At 47.5% G+C, this 20,863-nt stretch overlaps 1 protein-coding gene across 4 annotated transcripts in view; it reads left to right on the forward strand.

Annotated features, from left to right (window-relative positions):
• LOC122943069 (inter-alpha-trypsin inhibitor heavy chain H3-like) overlaps window positions 1-20,863 on the forward strand; it is a 165,841-nt gene that overhangs the window by 122,750 nt on the left and 22,228 nt on the right. For all 4 annotated transcript variants that reach the window (XM_044300477.1, XM_044300478.1, XM_044300479.1 and 1 more), the window contains 3 exons: window positions 5,745-5,858; window positions 9,681-9,882; window positions 10,548-10,720. In XM_044300477.1, coding sequence (XP_044156412.1) covers window positions 5,745-5,858; window positions 9,681-9,882; window positions 10,548-10,720 — 489 coding nt within the window. The remainder of the gene's footprint in view (window positions 1-5,744; window positions 5,859-9,680; window positions 9,883-10,547; window positions 10,721-20,863) is intronic.

A 20,863-nucleotide genomic window follows, 5' to 3' on the forward strand; every position in this document is an offset into this window, starting at 1 on the left:
TGGGCACCCGGGGGGCAAGAGCCACAGTGGATCTCATCGCTCGGAGATTCTGGTGGCCGGCGCTTCGTAAGTCGGTTGAGGGTTTTGTGGCAGCCTGCGAGACTTGCGCTCGTGCCAAAGTCCCTCATTCACGGCCATCAGGTCCTCTCCTTCCGTTACCCATTCCTTCCCGTCATTGGACACATCTGTCCATGGACTTCATTACGGACCTGCCTAGTTCCTCGGGGAAGACTGTGATTCTGGTGGTGGTGGACCGTTTTAGCAAAATGGTGCATTTCATTCCTTTTCCTGGCTTGCCCAATGCTAAGACGCTGGCGCAGGCATTTATTGATCACATTGTCAAATTGCATGGTATTCCTTCAGACATAGTCTCTGATAGGGGCACACAGTTTGTTTCCAGATTCTGGAAGGCTTTCTGTTCTCGCTTGGGGGTTCAGTTGTCATTCTCTTCTGCTTTCCACCCGCAGTCGAATGGCCAGACAAAGCGCGTCAATCAGAATCTGGAGACATATCTGCGCTGTTTTGTAGCGGAGAATCAGGAGGATTGGTGTTCTTTTTTGTCCCTTGCTGAGTTTGCTTTAAATAACCGTCGCGAGGAGTCCATTTTTTGGTGCATATGGGTTTCATCCGCAGTTTGGAACATTCTCTGGAGAGGGGTCTTCTGGTTTACCTGATGAGGACAGATTCTCCTTGTCTTTGTCATCTATTTGGCAAAAGATTCAGGATTATCTAAAGAGCATGAGTGAGAGATATAAGCGTGTGGCGGATAAGAGACGTGTGCCTGGTCCGGACCTGAATGTTGGTGATCTGGTGTGGTTGTCTACTAAGAATATCAAATTGAAGGTTCCCTCCTGGAAGTTGGGTCCTAAGTTTATTGGGCCTTACAAAATCTTGTCCGTCATCAATCCTGTTGCCTACCATCTTGATCTTCCTCAGACTTGGAAGATTCATAATGTTTTTCATAAGTCCTTATTAAAACCTTATGTCCAACCCATTGTACCCTCGTCTTTGCCTCCTCCTCCGATTGTGGTTGATGGTAATCTTGAATTTTAGGTCTCTAGGATTGTGGATTCTCGTGTTGTCCGCGGTTCTCTCCAGTACCTCGTTCATTGGGAGGTTTATGGTCCTGAGGAGAGGATGTGGGTCCCAGTGACAGACATTAAGGCCACTCGTCTCATCAGGGCTTTCCATAGGTCCCATCCTGAGAAGGTGGGCTCTGAGTGTCCGGAGTCCACTCGTAGAAGGAGGGGTACTGTCACCACCAGACATCTGAGAAGCTCTGACAGACGTTCTTCAGAACCTCCTCCTTGAGGTTCCTTTTGTTTTGCTTTTGTTTTCTCATCTCGTTAGCCTCTCTCAGCTGTCATGTAGGTGCACTGATTGCATCCCTTTAAATCCCTTCCCATACTGCATCACTTTGCGGTTTATACAACTTCCTGGAGTGTGTGCATGCTGGATGCTACTACTGAGTCTTCTACAGATAAGTTTTGTTCATTCATTTGTATTTTCCTGTTTGCTGGATCCCAGGTGACCCTGACTCCCTTCGTATCAAGTGTGGGGAGCCAGTGGTCGTGTCCCCTCACTATTATAGGGTGTTCAGGTGTTATACAGTCGAGGAACGAGGATATGCGATCATCTACCATTGAGATTTTTGCATAGGCTGAGCAGTTAGGGAGAGAGCCAGGTCTTTTGCAGGGCTATCCCTTTGGTTCCTTAGTTTTGGATCCAGTCAGTCGGATCTTCATTTTGTGTCTTCTAGTTTTCTGTACACCTCCCGTGACACTCGGCCAGTTTAGACTCCTGTTCCTCCGCATCCAGGGGGAACAGGTGGTCTACCCAGCTCCTAGTTCAGGGATCGGCGGAGGGTGAGTAGGGATCCGAGGTTCCTGAGCATGAGCCCTCCTACCTTCAAGGTCGGCTCATGCAGCTATGAGTCAGGGTTGTATTAGGGATGCGTTAGGAGGTGACCTGCTCCCTTATTCTGTTGTCCTGGCCGAGCAGCGACTAACATCTCGTGGCATTGCACGGCTGAGGGTTTTCTCCATCCTCAGCCGTGACAGGGGGTTCCCGGCCGGGTGTATTGCGGATCCGCAATACACTACGGATGTGTGAATGGAGCCTTACACTGCACAATATTCGGGACAATTACTGGGAACAAGTGTTCATATATACACTCATTCCTGATATCTGGTCGGCTGATTTACATATTATATCAGGATGAAAGATGTACGATAATCGTCAGCACATCTCCCTGTGTAATCCGGAACGTACTGCCGATAATCAAGAGAACTGAATGAGGGAGAAATGACTGTGGTAGTGATTATTCCTCCCCATTCACTTTGCATCGGCCTGTGTAATAGGCTGGTGCAAATGAGCACTGATTAACCTTTTTCTTTCTTTTTGCGGCCCCTTGAAATAGAGCAATGTGACCATGGGGCCCCCAGACCAAAAAAGGTTGGGCACCCCTGCTTTAAAGGAATACTATGTGTGATGTGTGTAGATTTTTAGGTCATTTTTTTTACAATGCACAACGCATGGAAAATAAAGTTTTAGCTGGAATGCAGATTCTGGCAAAAATGAATTATGAAATACCACTACATGCAGTGGATGGTAGTTCTTCCGAGAAAATGCCAGTATTCACCACATTATAGGCAGGGCCGCATCTACCATGAGGAGAGATGAGATGGCCAACCTATGCAGAATTGCTGTATATTGTTTAATGGTAACAAATAGTGGAAAAGATCTGTGCACCCATAATCCTTTCCATTTAACACCTGCAGTGTTTCTAACCATCATCATCATCATAATTTATAACATCAACATATTCTACAGAGATGAACAGGTGGGATATAAAGTCAAATGACAAGTAATAAAACCAATTGAACTAACAAGGACACAAGCGAGAGGTCCCTGGAAAGCATACAGTCTAAATTCTTGCTAACATATTATACGTTTTATACGTTATCAATAAGTGTTGGGAAGATGGGAGGGAGCCTAGCTTCAAGATGAGACAACACAGTGTCTGTAGTCTGTTAACCATTGAAACACATAGGCCTGCATAGGAACTGTATACACAAATGCATTCGAACCATAAAAATAAATAATTGCAAAAGTGGACATAGTCTTTAACTCCTTCCCAACATATGCCAGGAAGGAATGTTAAAGGAATATTCCCATCTCTCTAAGATATGTCATTGCAGTATCCCAAACCTGGGGGTATCTGCAATTGCTGTGTATATAGTTTTGTAATGTATTACAATGTATGAATATTATATTGTTCATGTTGGCCATAACTTTCAGTAAGGAATAGCAAAGGAACAGGGCTAACCAACCTGTTCCAAACCCTCTTGGTAGGAGTGGGCAGGTCCTGCTTCCTGCTAGGAGGGGGAGATCCTGCTGAGAGACAGAGGAGAGAGGAAGCACACACCAGAGCTCTTCCTCTTAAAGAGGATTCTCCAGAGAGAAGACATTCTCAAGCAGATACTTGAGAGGAATCAGACAGCGGAAACCAGCATTAAAGACACTGCTGTGAGGTGTGGGACGGCAGCTGGGACACACATCACCCAGAATATTACTAGGCCAGTACTACGGTACATTAATGCCAAATTGCAGCCATCCAACCTGCCTCCATAATCCTTACTAGTGCCAGAGAGTTGCACTTGGAAATTGCTGTTTATGAAAGTGTCACGGACACTCCCTTGACAGGGGCCAGGAGATCACAGAGACTGGCAACACGTGGGTAATCTGAATGGTTCCTGGTTCCTTGGGGATCATTTGTGTCTGTGTTGTTTTGGTAATGACCACACCTCTGGCAGGTGTTGCTGATTTGGTCATTTAACTTCCCCTATTTATTACTGCTTACCCCTTCTAGGGGTGCGTTTTATAGCTTCAGTTTCTGGACTCTGGGCTAGCTGAGAGTGGGTGATTCTGTGTGGCTGTCTACAAGAAACATTAAGTTGAAGGTACCTTCTTGGAAGTTGGGTCCAATATTTATTGGTCATATAAGATCACTGCTATAATTAATCTTGTAGTATTTCATCTTGAACTTCCCCAGGCCCTGAAAATTCATAATGTATTTCACAAATCTTTGTTAAAGAGATATGTTGAACCTTTGGAGCCGTCTTCCTTCCCACCTGCTAGTGTCATGGTAGACGGTAGTTTGGAATTTCAGATCGCCAAGATAATCGTCTCTCTTCAGAATCTTGTCCACTGGAAGGGTTATGGACCTGAGGAGAGGATATGGGTACCGGCATCCGATGTGAATGCCAGTCGCTTGGTGAAAGCCTTTCACAAGTCTTACCCGGATAAGGTTGATCCTGGGTGCCCAGAGGTCTCCCGTAGAAGGGTGGGTACTGTCACGGATACTCCTGTGACAGGGGCCAGGAGATCAGAGAGACTGGCAACACATGGATTAATCTGAATGGTTCCTTTTGGATCATTTGTGTCTGTGTTTTTTTGGTAATGACCACACCTCTGGCAGGTGTTGTTGATTTGGTAATTTAACTTCCCCTATTTATCACTGCTTACCCCTTCTAGGGGTGCGGTTTATAGCTTCAGTTTCTGGACTCTGGGCTAGCTGATTGTTGGTTCTCAGTTGAGCTCCTGGCGCTGCCTTTACTCCACATGAAGTTAAGTGTCGCGTTTCCTATTTGTATTTTGTGTGTTTTTTCCCCCTATCTGTTGTATCCAGGCCGGAGGGAGAATCCTGTTCATCCTTCTGGTGGAGGAATAGGTTGTCTCAAGTCCTGTCACTATACCTGGGCCCTACAGGGTGGGTTAGGGCTCTAGGTTCCTGTGTATGAACTTTCCTACCATCAAGGTCAGTTCATACTGATAGTTAGTCAGGACTTAGATTAGGGTTGTTCTAGAAGGTGACCTTCTCCTTTACACTAGTTTCCAGGCCACCTGTGCTCGGTGTGGAGTATTCTACCCACCCGCATCCCTGACAGAAAGTATCACCTACTAGAAAGACTGTTCTGTTTACTTCTGGCAACTTTCTTCAAAATTACCTTTTCACTGCACTGATCCCTATGGACCAATGGCTTGAGGGAGTACCACTGTGACACAACACTTAATAAGGGCCACTATCACACCCATCCTCTGCACTGGCTCCGCAGGGTACGCTGCACCATCACTTTATGATCAATAGGGGTCTAACCTCTGGGTCCCCTGCCAATGCTGAAAATGTAGCACCTCTCTATTCAAATGAATGCATCAGGGTGCCATTTCCTGCATAGACAGGTGGCCAGGAGTGCCCAGAGGTTGGACCCCTACAATCATAAAGTGAGTGCATATGCTATTTTTATACTATCACTTCATAAGATGGGAATACCCTTTGACTATTTTTATTTATTTTATGCACTTATATAGCGCTACCATATTCCGCAGCGCTTTACAGACATTAGAATCCAACTGGCCCCAATGGGGCTCACAAGCTATCAGTATGTCATTGGAATGTGGGAGGAAACCGGAAAAGCCACGCAAACACGGGGAGAACATACAAACTTCATGCAGATTTCTTTCTTGGTCGGATTCTAACCTAGGACCCCAACGCTTCAAGGCACCAGTGCTGACCACTGAGCCACAGTGATGTCACATCCATGTATATGATGTAATTGTATAACTGTATTGTACCTGAGCTCTAGCACTGTGCGCTCATCTGTGCTTTCTTATAATACCCTCTGTTTCTCAGCAATAACTTTCATAATTGGATTATTCTCCTAACTGGATATTTCTATTAACAGTGGATTCTGACCCTCATTTTGTGATAAATGTTCCACAAAAGAATGACGTACTGTGCTTCAATATTCAGGAGAAGCCGGGTGTGATCCTGAACCTTATTGAGGATAGACAACTAGGTATGTAATGAAACCTGACAGTCAGGGCTCATGCACACGACCGTATGCCCTCCGAGAAATACAGTCCGTGAGCGGGCCATATGTCCCGAAGCGGCATACATCGTGCGCACGGGAGTACACAGCATCATAGATTACAATGATGCTGTGCACATCGTGCTGCCTGCGGGACTATTGTCCTACACTCATATGATCTTATGAATGCGGGACTATTGTAATCTATGATGCTGTGTACTCCCATGCGCATGATGTATGCCGCTCGGGGACATATGTATGGCCCCCTCACGGACCTTATGTCTCGGAGGGCATACGGTCGTGTGCATGAGCCCTTAACGCTTAAAGTAGTTTACAATATAGCAAAAAAAAAAACATCTGAAGGCAAGGAAAATGTGATAAAATAACAAAAGAACTTATACTCACCTGATAAACCCCACTGCTCCAGTGCTCTGTGTATCTGGTTGCAGCGATGACATGCCCATATACTTACGTAACCACTGCAGCCAATCACCAGTCTCAGTGGTCCTGTGTCATGCTGCAGCAATCATGTGTCTATACGGGCATGTCATCTCTGCAGCCAAATACATAAGGACTGGCGGGAAGCACTGAAGCTGCACGGGATTTAAAAAGCTTCTTTGAGATTTTCATCTGTGGATAGTTCTGTGGAAAGAGAAATATATAGTATTAACTGGTATGGAAATAGACAGTAGCAGCGGTACCCTTAGGGGAGTAGGGTTAAACTCCTAAATAAGGTAAAGTTAAAAGGATGCGGGAACCGCGCTCTAAATACAAAATGAATGTCAGTGAGTCTATCCTGCAAATATACGGGAAAAAAAGAAGTCCAGTTAATGAAGATGGAAAGTTCTCTGGAACAAAATGTTCATAAGATATTTAAACAGTTCCCCTGCTACTGATCCATAAGTAGCATAACTCCGGACCCAAAAGAGAGGTGAACGCTGCTGGACAAATGTCAGTAATTCGTCCACAGACGACTCCTGCAGATCCACAGATCTCACGCTGAAAATCCAGCCTCTGAATCCAACCACCGTACCTTCAAAGGAATAAAGACAGATGGTGCAGTACCCTCGGTATCTTCAATAGTAAGATTTTTATTGTACTTACAATCAGGAAGTATAAAATTTGCACATATAAAAGGCCCGACCCGGGTTTCGCTGTTCGCTTCGTCAGGGGCTGCGGTATACTGACCGCTGCAAACCACGAGTGGAAATACTCTCCCACCCCGGAACTGAAACGGACTTCCGTAATCAGTCACATGACAATCACAAAGTCGGCTGTTCAGACTATAAAAGTGCATTCAAAATAACAAACACATATAAATACAAATTCACATATAAATATAAATAGACATATAAAATGTTCATAGTATAAAATTCATAAAAATCCATGTATAAAAAATCGAATATATAAAACGGAAATATAGATATCATATGGATCAATAAATAAAATAGAAGCTAAGTGGATTTTTGAGTTGGGCACTTTACAACCGCGAGGACTGAATATCGAGTGGGATATTAAATCAGTCTGTATGGCTTGATCCATATGATATCTATATTTCCGTTTTATATATTCGATTTTTTATACATGGATTTTTATGAATTTTATACTATGAACATTTTATATGTCTATTTATATTTATATGTGAATTTGTATTTATATGTGTTTGTTATTTTGAATGCACTTTTATAGTCTGAACAGCCGACTTTGTGATTGTCATGTGACTGATTACGGAAGTCCGTTTCAGTTCCGGGGTGGGAGAGTATTTCCACTCGTGGTTTGCAGCGGTCAGTATACCGCAGCCCCTGACGAAGCGAACAGCGAAACCCGGGTCGGGCCTTTTATATGTGCAAATTTTATACTTCCTGATTGTAAGTACAATAAAAATCTTACTATTGAAGATACCGAGGGTACTGCACCATCTGTCTTTATTCCTTTGAAGGTACGGTGGTTGGATTCAGAGGCTGGATTTTCAGCGTGAGATCTGTGGATCTGCAGGAGTCGTCTGTGGACGAATTACTGACATTTGTCCAGCAGCGTTCACCTCTCTTTTGGGTCCGGAGTTATGCTACTTATGGATCAGTAGCAGGGGAACTGTTTAAATATCTTATGAACATTTTGTTCCAGAGAACTTTCCATCTTCATTAACTGGACTTCTTTTTTTCCCGTATATTTGCAGGATAGACTCACTGACATTCATTTTGTATTTAGAGCGCGGTTCCCGCATCCTTTTAACTTTACCTAGTTCTGTGGAAAGGTCCTCAATATGAGATCAGCAGAAGTCCAACTCCTAGCACCCCCAGAAATCCGTTGTTTGAGGAAACCGCAGTGCTCAGCAGAGCTCTTCTGCTTGGTATTGCAGCTCAGCCCATTGCACTTGAATGGGACTGAGCTGCCCCTAGGCCATGTGACCAATTAATGTGAAATCACTGGTCTAGGAAGAGACCTAAGCTCTCACACAGCACCGCAGCCTCTTCATACACTTGATCGGTGGGGGTTCCAGAAGTCGAACCCCCACTGATCTGATATTGATTACCTATCCTGAAAATAGGCCATCAATATCAAATTATTGGAGAACCCCTTTAAGGCCTCTTTCACACTTGCGTCCCAGATTTGCTCCGGATGAGTCACGGGTGCATTGCGGGAAAACCGAGCGAGTAGGCATGCAATTGCAGTCAGTTTTGACTGCGATTGCGTTCCGATGTTCAGTTTTTTCCACGCAAGTGCAATGCATTAAGCAACCGCGTGAGAAAAAACTGAATGTGGTACCCAGACCCGAACCTGGACTTCTTCACTGAAGTTCGGGTTTGGGTTAGGTGTTCTATTCATTTTATTATTTTCCCTTATAACATGGTTATTCTTAGTTTGCGATTTATGGGTCAAACTTGTACTTAACCAGTATGTAATCTGAAGACTGTGCTCCATATCCCTCAACATAATGCAAACCGTTTTAGGAATATAGAACGGCTTTTGAGCTATATCAGTTATAGTGCACTGACACTAAGTAGAAATTGTTTTTTGTGTGTAATAATTAAATTGTCTGCAACTTGGAACTTATGGCCCTTTATTTGACACTTTGATATACTCCTTGGTGTCCTCTACCATATAAAGTTGGTCTGCTGCCAAAATGCTCTATATCCCCGCTTTCATGAAAACTGCATTATTCCCCTTTCTTGTTTTAGTGACTGCCTCTCACAAACTCAGTTCTCAGTGTCTGCCAATACCCAACAGTTAGCTCAGTCAAAAAAGTGACCCCTTAGTATGTCAGGAAAAACCCATACTTTCCATTTTTCCAGGAGGTTCAGAGTTCCCACCCTCAGCCCCCGAAGTATTATCTACCACAGTAGCCTCTTCCACTGTTTCCAGAGCCTCCCATCCTTACTCTGCACTATTCTGTTAAAGGAGTTTTCCCACTTTACCCTAAGTTCAGACCTGAGCGTTTTACAGCGTGTTCCTACGCGCTGTAAAACGCTCAACACGGAGAAACCAATGATTCCCTATGGGAATGGTTCTCACCTGGGCGTTTTACAGCGCGTACGATCGCGCTGTAAAAAGCCAGACGCTCAAACAAGTTCTTGAGCTTTTTTGGGGGCGTTTGTCGCGCGTTCCCGCACATAGATATTCGGGAACGCGCGACAATGTGTGCACGCCTGTCTCTGTATGCGCGATTGTAAACGCCCGTACAATCGCGCATACAGAGCGCTCGTTTCAGAACGCTCAGGTCTGAACCCCCTGTTACACATTGATTGCACATCCATACAATCTCCCATAAAAGCTTGATCACACCCCATGAATCCTCCATGTCTTTTCTAGGTATTGCAGTCAATGGGGAACTTATTGGAAACAAGAAAATCAATAATGTCATATCAAATGAAACCTATTTTGGAAGATTTGGGATCGTAAACAGAGAGATCAAGATAGAAATTGAGGTGACCACTGACAAAATCATAGTTCTGAACCATAAAAACAAGAAAACGTTCTCGTGGCAGAAAACAGGCTCTATAAGCAAGGAAGGGTAAGAAACATATTACTGTAATATTCCTATAGGCGATCTCTAATTTACAACCCTTTTTTTAAGAAGTAAGATGCAGCAGTGATCTGCTGATTGATTCCGGTTGTGCTCCATGAAGTTGCTACCACCCACATGGGTCTTCATTGCAAAGTCATCTGGTCCACTTAATTGGTTAGTCTACTGTAAATGTTTGTTCACTTCTATGTAGGGCAAGGGCTCCTGCACACGACCGCGTGCCGGCGTTGCCTGTGCTGCGGACCACAAATGCACTTGAATAGGGTCTGTTACCTGCATCCGACAGTCCGCACCACAAAAAAGTAGTGCATGCATTACTTTTTTTGTGGTGCGGAGGCTTGTACAGAAAACTTCTGATCCAAGCCTCCATTCCGCACTGTATCTCCCAGATTGCAGACCAATTCAAGTAAATGGGTGTGCATCCGTTATACAGTGTGCTCACGGCCGGTGCCCGTATATTGCAGACCCGCTGTTTGCGGGCTGCAATATGGGCATAGCTGGCACATTGGCATGTGCATGAGCTCTAAGGTGGGAAGACCTACATGGATCCCTGTTCCCCAAGCTGGTCATTTAGGTAGCCAGAAGTAGCAGAAATTATGCCATACATTTCAGGTGAAATAATCTGTATAATTTCTATATTTCTACTCTTCCAGGTTTAATCTGGTGGTGAACAAAAGAAGTAATGTGACCTTGTCATTTGGAGAAGGAGCAACATTTGTTATAATTCTGCATGAAGTTTGGAAAGGTCACTCTCTCCACAGGGATTTCTTAGGTTTTTATACCTTGGATGATCATACATTTTCTAAAGGAGTCCATGGACTTCTAGGTAACATTTAATTGTGTATTATACAGGCAGAGTGAATTCACACATTGCATATTTGCTGAGGATTTTTTGTGCGTCTTTCACAGTGAGCATGAGCATTTTTTTGTCGAAGTTATTCATGCTGTTTTTGAGCCAAGATCAAAAGTGAATTCAATAGGAATGGAAAAATACACACTTAGAGCAGCACAGCACCAAATTAAGAAAAAAAAAGGCAAAAATGTGCAGCAAAAAAGAAAACGGTTGCATGCCTCCAAAGATGCCAAATCCAAGTCCTCACCAATTCCAGATGAACACAGAGAAGGCAGCACTCCAAAAAGAATTGAAATTTATTTACCCTATATCGGCAATGTTTCAGCTGCTGAATGCAGCCATTTTCAAGCATACAAATGTGGTAAATACTCAGGTATATATAGGTGGAATACAATCAGTGGCGTGTCTAGCTTTCAAATTTTGGGAGGGCACACTGGGGGCCAGGACAAAAGTAGGGGGGCAGCTATAACAACGAGTACGCTTAGAAATGCTGCGATACTTTACCCAATACCTAAAACCGCAACAGGGAAGAAAAGTCCTGCTGTCTGTGGTTTAAAAAATAAATAAAAATCACTCAGATTTCAACATGTCCTAGTTGACTGTGGTAGACACTTTTATAGGGAGGGGGATCTGTGGATGACACTGCTATGGGGGGGGGGGATCTGTGGATGACACATACCGTATATAGCATCTTATGCTATATGTGTCAGCCACAGATCCACCCCATGACAGTGTCATCCCCATTTCCCCCTCTATAACAGTGTCATCCACGGATCCCCCTCCCTATAACAGTGTCATCCACAGATCCCCCTCCCTATAACAGTGTCATCCACAGATCCCCCTCCCCATAACAGTGTCATCCACAGATCCCCCTCCCCGCCTCTCACAGGAGTGTACATTTGACATTTCTAAACTGTAATCCATATCCTGCCGTAACTTTAACTTTAAATCAGGATTAAGCGGCCGCTCATCTCTACTAGTACATTAACCTTACACCACTCGGCTAGCTTCGGTAACAGGGCCAGGCTACAGCCTACAGGCACTGCCTGTTAGTTGTGCAGTTCTGCAGGTCAGAGCATACGGATTACACTCCTGTGAGCGGTCCAGTGGCGGATCCAGAGCCTGGTCTCGGGAGGGCCACTTCCAGATTATTTTCTGTCCGCCACCACAGAACAAGGGTGCTTATAGAACAACCTACACAGTGTAGAGGTATACTGTATATTGTGTGGCACAGTGTAGGCTATATGTGTATAACATAAACATATTTCACATGAAAACTTACAATTACTTGGCTTGGCCCTTGGGGATCTCGGACACCACTTCAACACTTTGGCCAGGGGCTCGGCAGAGCTGATGTGTTTTATCCTAATGAGAAAGATTTCATAATAAGGATTTGGAGAAGGGGCAGAGGGATAGCAGAGCAGAGAGAGGCTGGTGCTGCTACTAGGGGGTCATACCATGGGGGAGTAATAAAACCCACCATAATGCCCCCCCAGTATAAATAATTCTCCTTATAATGTGACAATGGAAAAAATACCCCCTTGTAATGCCCCCAGTTGAGCTAATGTCCCCCATAATGTGCCAGTATAAAATACCCCTATATAGTGCCCCCAGTAAATGCCCCCATAGTGCTCTTCTCCCCCCTTCCTCCTAGTGCCCCTCATAATGTACCAGTATAAAATGCCCCATATATCGTGCCCCAGTAGATGCCCTCAGTGTCCCCCATAATTTGCAAGTATAAAATACCCTTTCTTAGTGCCCCCCGTAGATGACTCCATAGTACTCCTCTCCTACCTTCCCCATAGTACCCACCATAATGTGTCCCAGTATAAAATGCTACTGTACAGAGCCCCCCATATAAAATACCCCTTCTTTGTGGCCTCAGTAGATGCCCCTATAGTGCCCATCAATAATGTGCCAGTAATAAGTGCCCCCAATAACGTGCCAGTAATAAGTGCCCCCAATAGCGTGCCAGTAACAAGAGCCCCCCATCACGTGCCAGTAACAAGAGCCCCCCATCACGTGGCAGTAACAATAGCCCCCCAATGTGCCAGTAATAAGAGCCCAGCCCCATCACGTGCCAGTAATAACAGCCCCCCCAATGTTCCAGTAACAAGAGCCCCCCATCATGTGCCAGTAATAAGCCCACCCATCATGTGCCAGTAATAAGCCCCCCCATCATGTGCCAGTAATAAGCCCCCCATCATGTGCCAGTAATAAGCCCCCCCATCATGTGCCAGTAATAAGCCCCCATCATGTGCCAGTAATAAGCCCCCCATCACGTGCCAGTAATAAGCCCCCATCTCGTGCCAGTAATAAGCCTCCCCATGTGCCAGTAATAAGCCCCCCCAATGTGCCAGTAACAAGAGCCCCCCTAATGTGCCTGTAAAACTATTGTAAAAAACAAACAAAAATAAAAACCCACTTATACTTACCTTCATGTCAGCGATGCGATGCAGGCCTCTTCCGGCCTGTGTCCCGCGCTGTATGGCTCAGGCGGCGCGATGACGTCATTGCACCGCCTGCGCCGGCCTCTGATAGGCTGCAGGCACTAGGCCGGCAGCCTATCAGAGGAAGGGGAAGGGACACGCCTCTCCCTCCCCTGCCCCGCCGCAGCACAGGTAGATGACTATGGAGATGAACGCAATGGAAGCGCTCATCTCCCGGTGCCCGACTACGGCGGCTCACTTGGGGGGGCATTTTAGTTGGGGGTGCACATGGGGGGCACAGCGTCATGTAGGGGGGGCTGTGGCCCCCTCTGGTCCCCCCCTGGCGACGCCACTGAATACGATTAACATCAATTAATATAATCAAGATAAAAACACATCAAATATCATACACAGAATCAATTCCAGTCAGATGCATGGTATGCAGGAGCGTAACTATAGAGGAAGCGGCTGCTTTGGGGCCCTGACCCAGAAGGAGCCCATCCAGGTGAAGGAGGACTAAAAGATTTTGTCAGGGCCCCCTCAACAGTATTACAAAATGAAATTATATATAGTGACAGTATAGAAAGTGTAAGAAATGGAGGAACAGCTGCCGGGCCTGGTCTGAGAGAGCGATCTTAACTAGCCACAGGAATGGGGGCGGCATGAAAGGAAGGGGTTGCAAAAAAATGACTGGGGGAGAGGGGCCCCATTCAAAAATTTGCTGTGGGGCCCAGTCATTTCTAGCTATGCCACTGATGGTATGGTAGTGTAAATCAATATAATCCCTGTGATATAATAATGTCACAGTGATTATATTGATTCACACTCTCATACCATGTATCTGACTGCGTATGATATTTGATGTGTTTTTATCTTGATTATATTAATTGATGTTAATCGTATTCCACCTATATATACCTAAGTATTTACCACATTTGTATGCTTGAAAATGGCTGCATTCAGCAGCTGAAACGTTGCTGATATTGGGTAAAAAAAACTACAATTCTTTTTGGAGTGCTGCCTTCTCTGTGTTCATCTGGAATGGGCATGGAAAATATAGAAAAAAGACTGCTGGACCCACTTTCGCCTTGGGAAAAAAAAAAAACAGAAGGCGAAATTCCCTTTCCTCTAAAAAGTAAAAATTTTATATGAGAAGCCACTCTCGGGATACATGTCCTAAAAATGAAACGTCAACATGTGCAGAGTTTGTATATTCAACTTTTTAGAGTTCAAGAGTTATCAGTCCTGTACATGGAATCTGCTGCGTGAAAGAGCCAAACCCCGTTCCGGACAGCAGAGACACGGAGTAATAACATGACCGATAATGCTCCGTGCCTCTCTGTGATCTCTTTACTATGAAATCACAGTGACGACTTTATCTCACTGTGATTTTGTAGTAAAAAGATCACAGAGAGGCACGGAGCATTATCAGTCATGTTATTACTCCGTGTCTCTGCTGTCCAGAGCGGGGCTTGGCTCTGTCACGCAGCGGATGACACGCACGGGATCCGTTCGTGTGAAACAGCCCTTAGGATTTCAACAATACCAAACACGTATCTTGCGTTTTCTTTTTCTATTACCTTAAAGCAGTGATGCCCAACCTACGGCCCGCGGGCCAAATCCGGCCCGCGATGCTGTTTCATGCGGCCCGTGCGACTCCCTGAAAAAAGTCTAAGGCGTAACAATACGCCTTAGACTTTTTCCCCACATTAATCAGTGCAGTGAGCGCTGTGAACGGCACAGGCAGCGCAGCGATGCTGCCTGGGCCTGACATAACCAATAACAAAGCTCCTTACAGCAAGAAGCTTTGTTATTGGTTTGTATGAGTGCGCCACAGCAATACAAGTCGGGTCAGGCAGGGTAAGCCGGCGGGAGCTGGAAGGAGGAGGGGCCGGCTCCCGTGTTGGCTGTAGTAAGGAGAGCGGGGCACGCTGCCGGAGGACCTTGGGCAACATGACAGGGCTGCTGGAGAGGTAAGGAGCGTGGACTCATGTGACTGGTCCCCGGTCACCCTCTCCCCCCCCCCTCCTACTATCACCCCACTAGTGACCCTGCTCTCCCCTCCTTCTGTCACCCCACTAGTGACCCTGCTCCCTCTCCTCCTGTCACCCCACTAGTGACCCTGCTCCCCCTCCTCCTGTCACCCCACTAGTGACCCTGCTCCCCCCTCCTCCTGTCACCCCACTAGTGACCCTGCTTCACCCTCCTCCTGTCACCTCACTAGTGACCCTGCTCCCTCCTCCTCCTGTCACCCACTAGTGACCCTGCTCCCCCCTCTTCCTGTCACCCCACTAGTGACCCTGCTCCCCCCTCCTCCTGTCACCCCACTAGTGACCCTGCTTCACCCTCCTCCTGTCACCTCACTAGTGACCCTGCTCCCTCCTCCTCCTGTCACCCCACTAGTGACCCTGCTCCCCCCTCCTCCTGTCACCCCACTAGTGACCCTGCTCCCCCCTCCTCCTGTCACCCCACTAGTGACCCTGCTTCACCCTCCTCCTGTCACCCCACTAGGGACCCTGCTTCCCCCTCCTCCTGTCACCTCACTAGTGACCCTGCTTCACCCTCCTCCTGTCACCTCACTAGTGACCCTGCTCCCCCCTCTTCACCCCACTAGTGACCCTGCTCCCCCCTCCTCCTGTCACCTCACTAGTGACCCTGCTCCCCCCCTCCTCCTGTCACCCCACTAGTGACCCTGCTTCACCCTCCTCACCTCACTAGTGACCCTGCTCCCCCCTCCTCCTGGCACCCCACTAGGACCTGCTTCACCTCCTCCTGTCACCTCACTATGACCCTTCTCCCCCTCTTCAACCCGACTAGTGACGCATGTTCCACCCTCCTCCTGTCACCCCTCACTAGTGACCCTGCCCACCATCCTCCTGTCACCCCACTATGACCCTGCTTCACCCTCCTCCTGTCACCCCACTAGGAACCTGCTCCCCCTCCTCATGTCACCCCACCCACTAGTGACCGCTGCCTTCACCCTCCTCCGTGTCACCCACTAGTGCCCTGCTCCCCCCTCCTCCTGTCACCCCACTAGTGACCCTGCTTCACCCCTCCTCCTGTCACCTCACTAGTGACCCTGCTCCCTCCTCCTCCTGTCACCCCCACTAGTGACCCTGCTCCCCCCTCCTCCTGTCACCCCACTAGTGACCCTGCTCCCCCTCCTCCTGTCACCCCACTAGTGACCCTGCTTCACCCTCCTCCTGTCACCCCACTAGGGACCCTGCTTCACCCTCCTCCTGTCACCCCACTAGTGACCCTGCTTCACCCTCCTCCTGTCACCCCACTAGGGACCCTGCTTCCCCCTCCTCCTGTCACCCTCACTAGTGACCCTGCTTCCCCCTCCTCCTGTCACCCCACTAGTGACCCTACTCCCCCCTCCTCCTGTCACCTCACTAGTGACCCTGCTCCCCCCTCTTCACCCCACTAGTGACCCTGCTCCCCCCTCCTCCTGTCACCTCACTAGTGACCCTGCTCCCCCTCCTCCTGTCACCCCACTAGTGACCCTGCTTCACCCTCCTCCTGTCACCCACTAGTGACCCTGCTCCCCCTCCTCCTGTCACCCCACTAGTGACCCTGCTTCACCCTCCTCCTGTCACCCACTAGTGACCCTGCTCCCCCCTCCTCCTGTCACCCCACTAGTGACCCTGCTTCCCCCTCCTCCTGTCACCTCACTAGTGACCCTGCTCCCTCCTCCTCCTGTCACCCACTAGTGACCCTGCTCCCCCCTCTTCCTGTCACCCCACTAGTGACCCTGCTCCCCCCTCCTCCTGTCACCCCACTAGTGACCCTGCTTCACCCTCCTCCTGTCACCTCACTAGTGACCCTGCTCCCTCCTCCTCCTGTCACCCCACTAGTGACCCTGCTTCACCCTCCTCCTGTCACCCCACTAGTGACCCTGCTCCCCCCTCCTCCTGTCACCCCACTAGTGACCCTGCTCCCCCCTCCTCCTGTCACCCCACTAGTGACCCTGCTTCACCCTCCTCCTGTCACCCCACTAGGGACCCTGCTTCCCCCTCCTCCTGTCACCTCACTAGTGACCCTGCTTCACCCTCCTCCTGTCACCTCACTAGTGACCCTGCTCCCTCCTCCTCCTGTCACCCACTAGTGACCCTGCTCCCCCCTCTTCACCCCACTAGTGACCCTGCTCCCCCCTCCTCCTGTCACCTCACTAGTGACCCTGCTCCCCCCTCCTCCTGTCACCCCACTAGTGACCCTGCTTCACCCTCCTCCTGTCACCTCACTAGTGACCCTGCTCCCTCCTCCTCCTGTCACCCACTAGTGACCCTGCTCCCCCTCCTCCTGTCACCCCACTAGTGACCCTGCTTCACCCTCCTCCTGTCACCCACTAGTGACCCTGCTCCCCCCTCCTCCTGTCACCCCACTAGTGACCCTGCTTCACCCTCCTCCTGTCACCTCACTAGTGACCCTGCTCCCTCCTCCTCCTGTCACCCCACTAGTGACCCTACTTCCCCCTCCTTCTGTAACCCCACAGGGAAGGAGCTGAACAGACTCCACCGACTATGATGGGATCCCTTCAGTTTCCGTTTGCGATCCTGTCTTTTTACCGGACACAAAAGTGCTGTATGCAAGACTTTTTTGTCTGGTCTTTCAACAGAATCTGCAACAGAGGCTCCAAACGCAGATTTGAAGGCTCCGTATTATGTATTTTAGTAATGCTCACACGTGCCCCCTCACAGTGTTTGCATTTCTTTCTGGCAAAGCTACCTGGTTCTGGCCCGCGAAATTTTTTACCATGTCTAGTGCGGCCCTCAGACGAAAAATGGTTGGGCACCACTGCCTTAAAGGGTTTGTCTGGGCTAGGAGCCAACAACCCCAATGGTTGAACTAGGGATGAGCGAATCAACTTCGGATGCTGCATCCAAAGTCAATTCGCATAAAACTTAGTTTTAATACTGTACAGAACAAGCGCTCCATACAGTATTAGAATGTATTGGCTCCTATGAGCCAAAGTTATTACTTTGCAAAGTCTTGTGAGACTTCGGGTAATAACTACGTAAATTAATTTCTACTTTTAAAAACCTTTGTACTGAACTTGGGTTCGGTTCCAGGCTCAAAGGAGCCAATACAGTCTAATACTGTACAGAGCGCTCGCTCCATACAGTATTCAAACAAAGTTTTATGTGAATCGTCTTTGGATGAAGCATCCGAAGTCGATTCGCTCATCCCTAGTTGGAACCTTTGGCCAATAAAAAAAAAATCAAATCACGTCATAGGCTTGGTTTCCTGACTACTTCGGCCAATCTCAGCAATCATGGGACCAAAACACTTTGGGGGTCATTTTTGACCTGATATATGCAACTTTTATGGCGTATATCTGGCGCAGATTCTGCGACTTCTTTCCCGCTCACTCCAGGTTGGGCCAGGCCGGTAGGTCTGTCTCAATCAAAATTTTCTACGCCTGGTTTAGGTGAAGAAAATGGTCTAAATGTAAGACAGCTAAGAAGCTGTCTTACATTTAGAATCGGAGCTGGATGTGCCGAAGTTATGCAGAGGCCGGTGCCACTACATCTACCGTCACCTATAGAGCTTAAGAAAAAAAAAAATGCCATAGAAACTGCTTGTCATTTTTCCATCTTGCATGTAGTTTTATGTTTTTTTGTGGCTACATTTTTCTAAAACGGACAGATAAATAAAAAACACTACCTAATTAAATAACAAAAACACCAGTAGTAAAAATTAAATGCTTGTGCGTCTTGCGTTTCATATTTCCCATCGACCTTCAGCTAACATCAGAGGCTGCTGTTTTTACTGCAAGAAAAAAAAAAACACCACTAAAACACAAATGTGCAAAAAATGGCATTAAAGGGCTTCTGTCACCCCACTAAAGTGATATTTTTTTTTTTGGGCTAGTGAAATTAGTTATATTGTGATATATGACAATATAATTGTGTTACTTACTTTGATCCAGCAGTTTCTGCAAAAAACGAAGTTTTATAATATGTAAATTCGGTCTCTACCAGCAAGTAGGGCGGCTACTTGCTGGTAGCTGCTGCAGAAATCCGCCCCCTCGTCGTGTTGATTGACAGGGCCAGCCGGGATCTCCTCCTCCGGCCAGCCCTGTCGGCATTTCAAAAATCGCGCGCCTGTGTGGATTCGGCGCAGGCGCTCTGAGATGAGGAGGCTCGTCTCCTCAGAACTCCCTCAGTGCGCCTGCGCCGATGACGTCTTCTATTTCGGTGATGTCATCGGCGCAGGCGCACTGAGGGAGTTCTGAGGAGACGAGCCTCCTCATCTCAGAGCGCCTGCGCCGAATCCACACAGGCGCGCGATTTTTGAAATGCCGACAGGGCTGGCCGGAGGAGGAGATCCCGGCTGGCCCTGTCAATCAACACGACGAGGGGGCGGATTTCTGCAGCAGCTACCAGCAAGTAGACGCCCTACTTGCTGGTAGAGACCGAATTTACATATTATAAAACTTCGTTTTTTGCAGAAACTGCTGGATCAAAGTAAGTAACACAATTATATTGTCATATATCGCAATATAACTAATTTCACCAGCCCAAAAAAAAAAAATCACTTTAGTGGGGTGACAGAAGCCCTTTAAAAACCTATGTGTGAACCTACTCTATGAGCGGTTTCACATGAATGACTCCATTGCGAGAATCTTGCTCCGTGTGTGAGCGTGATCCTCAGTTTTAGACTTGCAGGATTGCACAGCATTAGGTGTGCTGCCCGTTGCCGTATTGCGGACCGCATTTGCGGCTGTGGAATACACAGGCACCGTTCCGTGTGCATTCCGCATCACGGATGCGGACCCTTTCACTTCAATGGGTCCGCAAATCTTGAGATGCGGAACGGAACACTATGGAAGCACTACTGAGTGCTTTCTGGGGTTCCGTTTCGTGCCTTTGCACTGCAAAAAGATAGAACTTGCTATATCTTTTTGCGGAACGGACGGATGGCGGACCCATTCAAGTGAACAAGCCCTTATCATGATTTATAATGCTGTGCGCCTCTGCTTGACCTTACGTCTAAAGGAACATAGTGACATAATGCTGTCAGTAAGATCCTGTAGCAGAGGCACAAGGGCATTATAAATCAGCAATGGACTCGCTTGTGTGAAACAGCCCTAACGTAATAAAACGCTTTGCACTTGCGCAGAAAAATAGCTCATTTTCCAGCAACGCACCCGCATCTTGTCCAGCCCTCACACGCGACGCCCGTGTGAAAGAGGCCTCAGAGGATTGAGTTCAGGCCAGAGGAGTTGGTGGGGGAGAGGTTTAGTTAGCTTGATCAGCCTGCCTGAAAAGATGTGATTTTAAGGCACGTTTGAAGGTGGAGAAGTTGTGAATTGACCTAATATTCCAGGGCAGAGTATTCCAGAGAGTAGGTGCAGCTCGAGAAAAGTCTAGAAGACGAGAGTGAGAGGTACGAATTATGGAGAATATTAATCTTAGGTCACTAACAGAACAGAGAGCACGAGTAGGGTGGTAGACGGAAATGAGGGAGATGTATGGAGGTGCAGCACTGTGGAGAGCTTTGTGGGTGAGGGTGAGAAGTTCTCTATTCTGTGGTGGATGGGCAACCAGTGAAGTGACTGGCACAGACTAGTAGCATCAGTGTAGCGGTTGGATAGATGAGCCTGGCTGCAGCATTTAGGACAGACTGAAGGGGGGAGAGTTTAGTGAGAGGGAGACTGATTAGTAATGCGTTGCAGTAGTCA

This window comes from Bufo gargarizans, chromosome 7, assembly GCF_014858855.1.
Source record: "Bufo gargarizans isolate SCDJY-AF-19 chromosome 7, ASM1485885v1, whole genome shotgun sequence".
NCBI classification, from domain to species: Eukaryota; Metazoa; Chordata; class Amphibia; order Anura; family Bufonidae; genus Bufo; species Bufo gargarizans.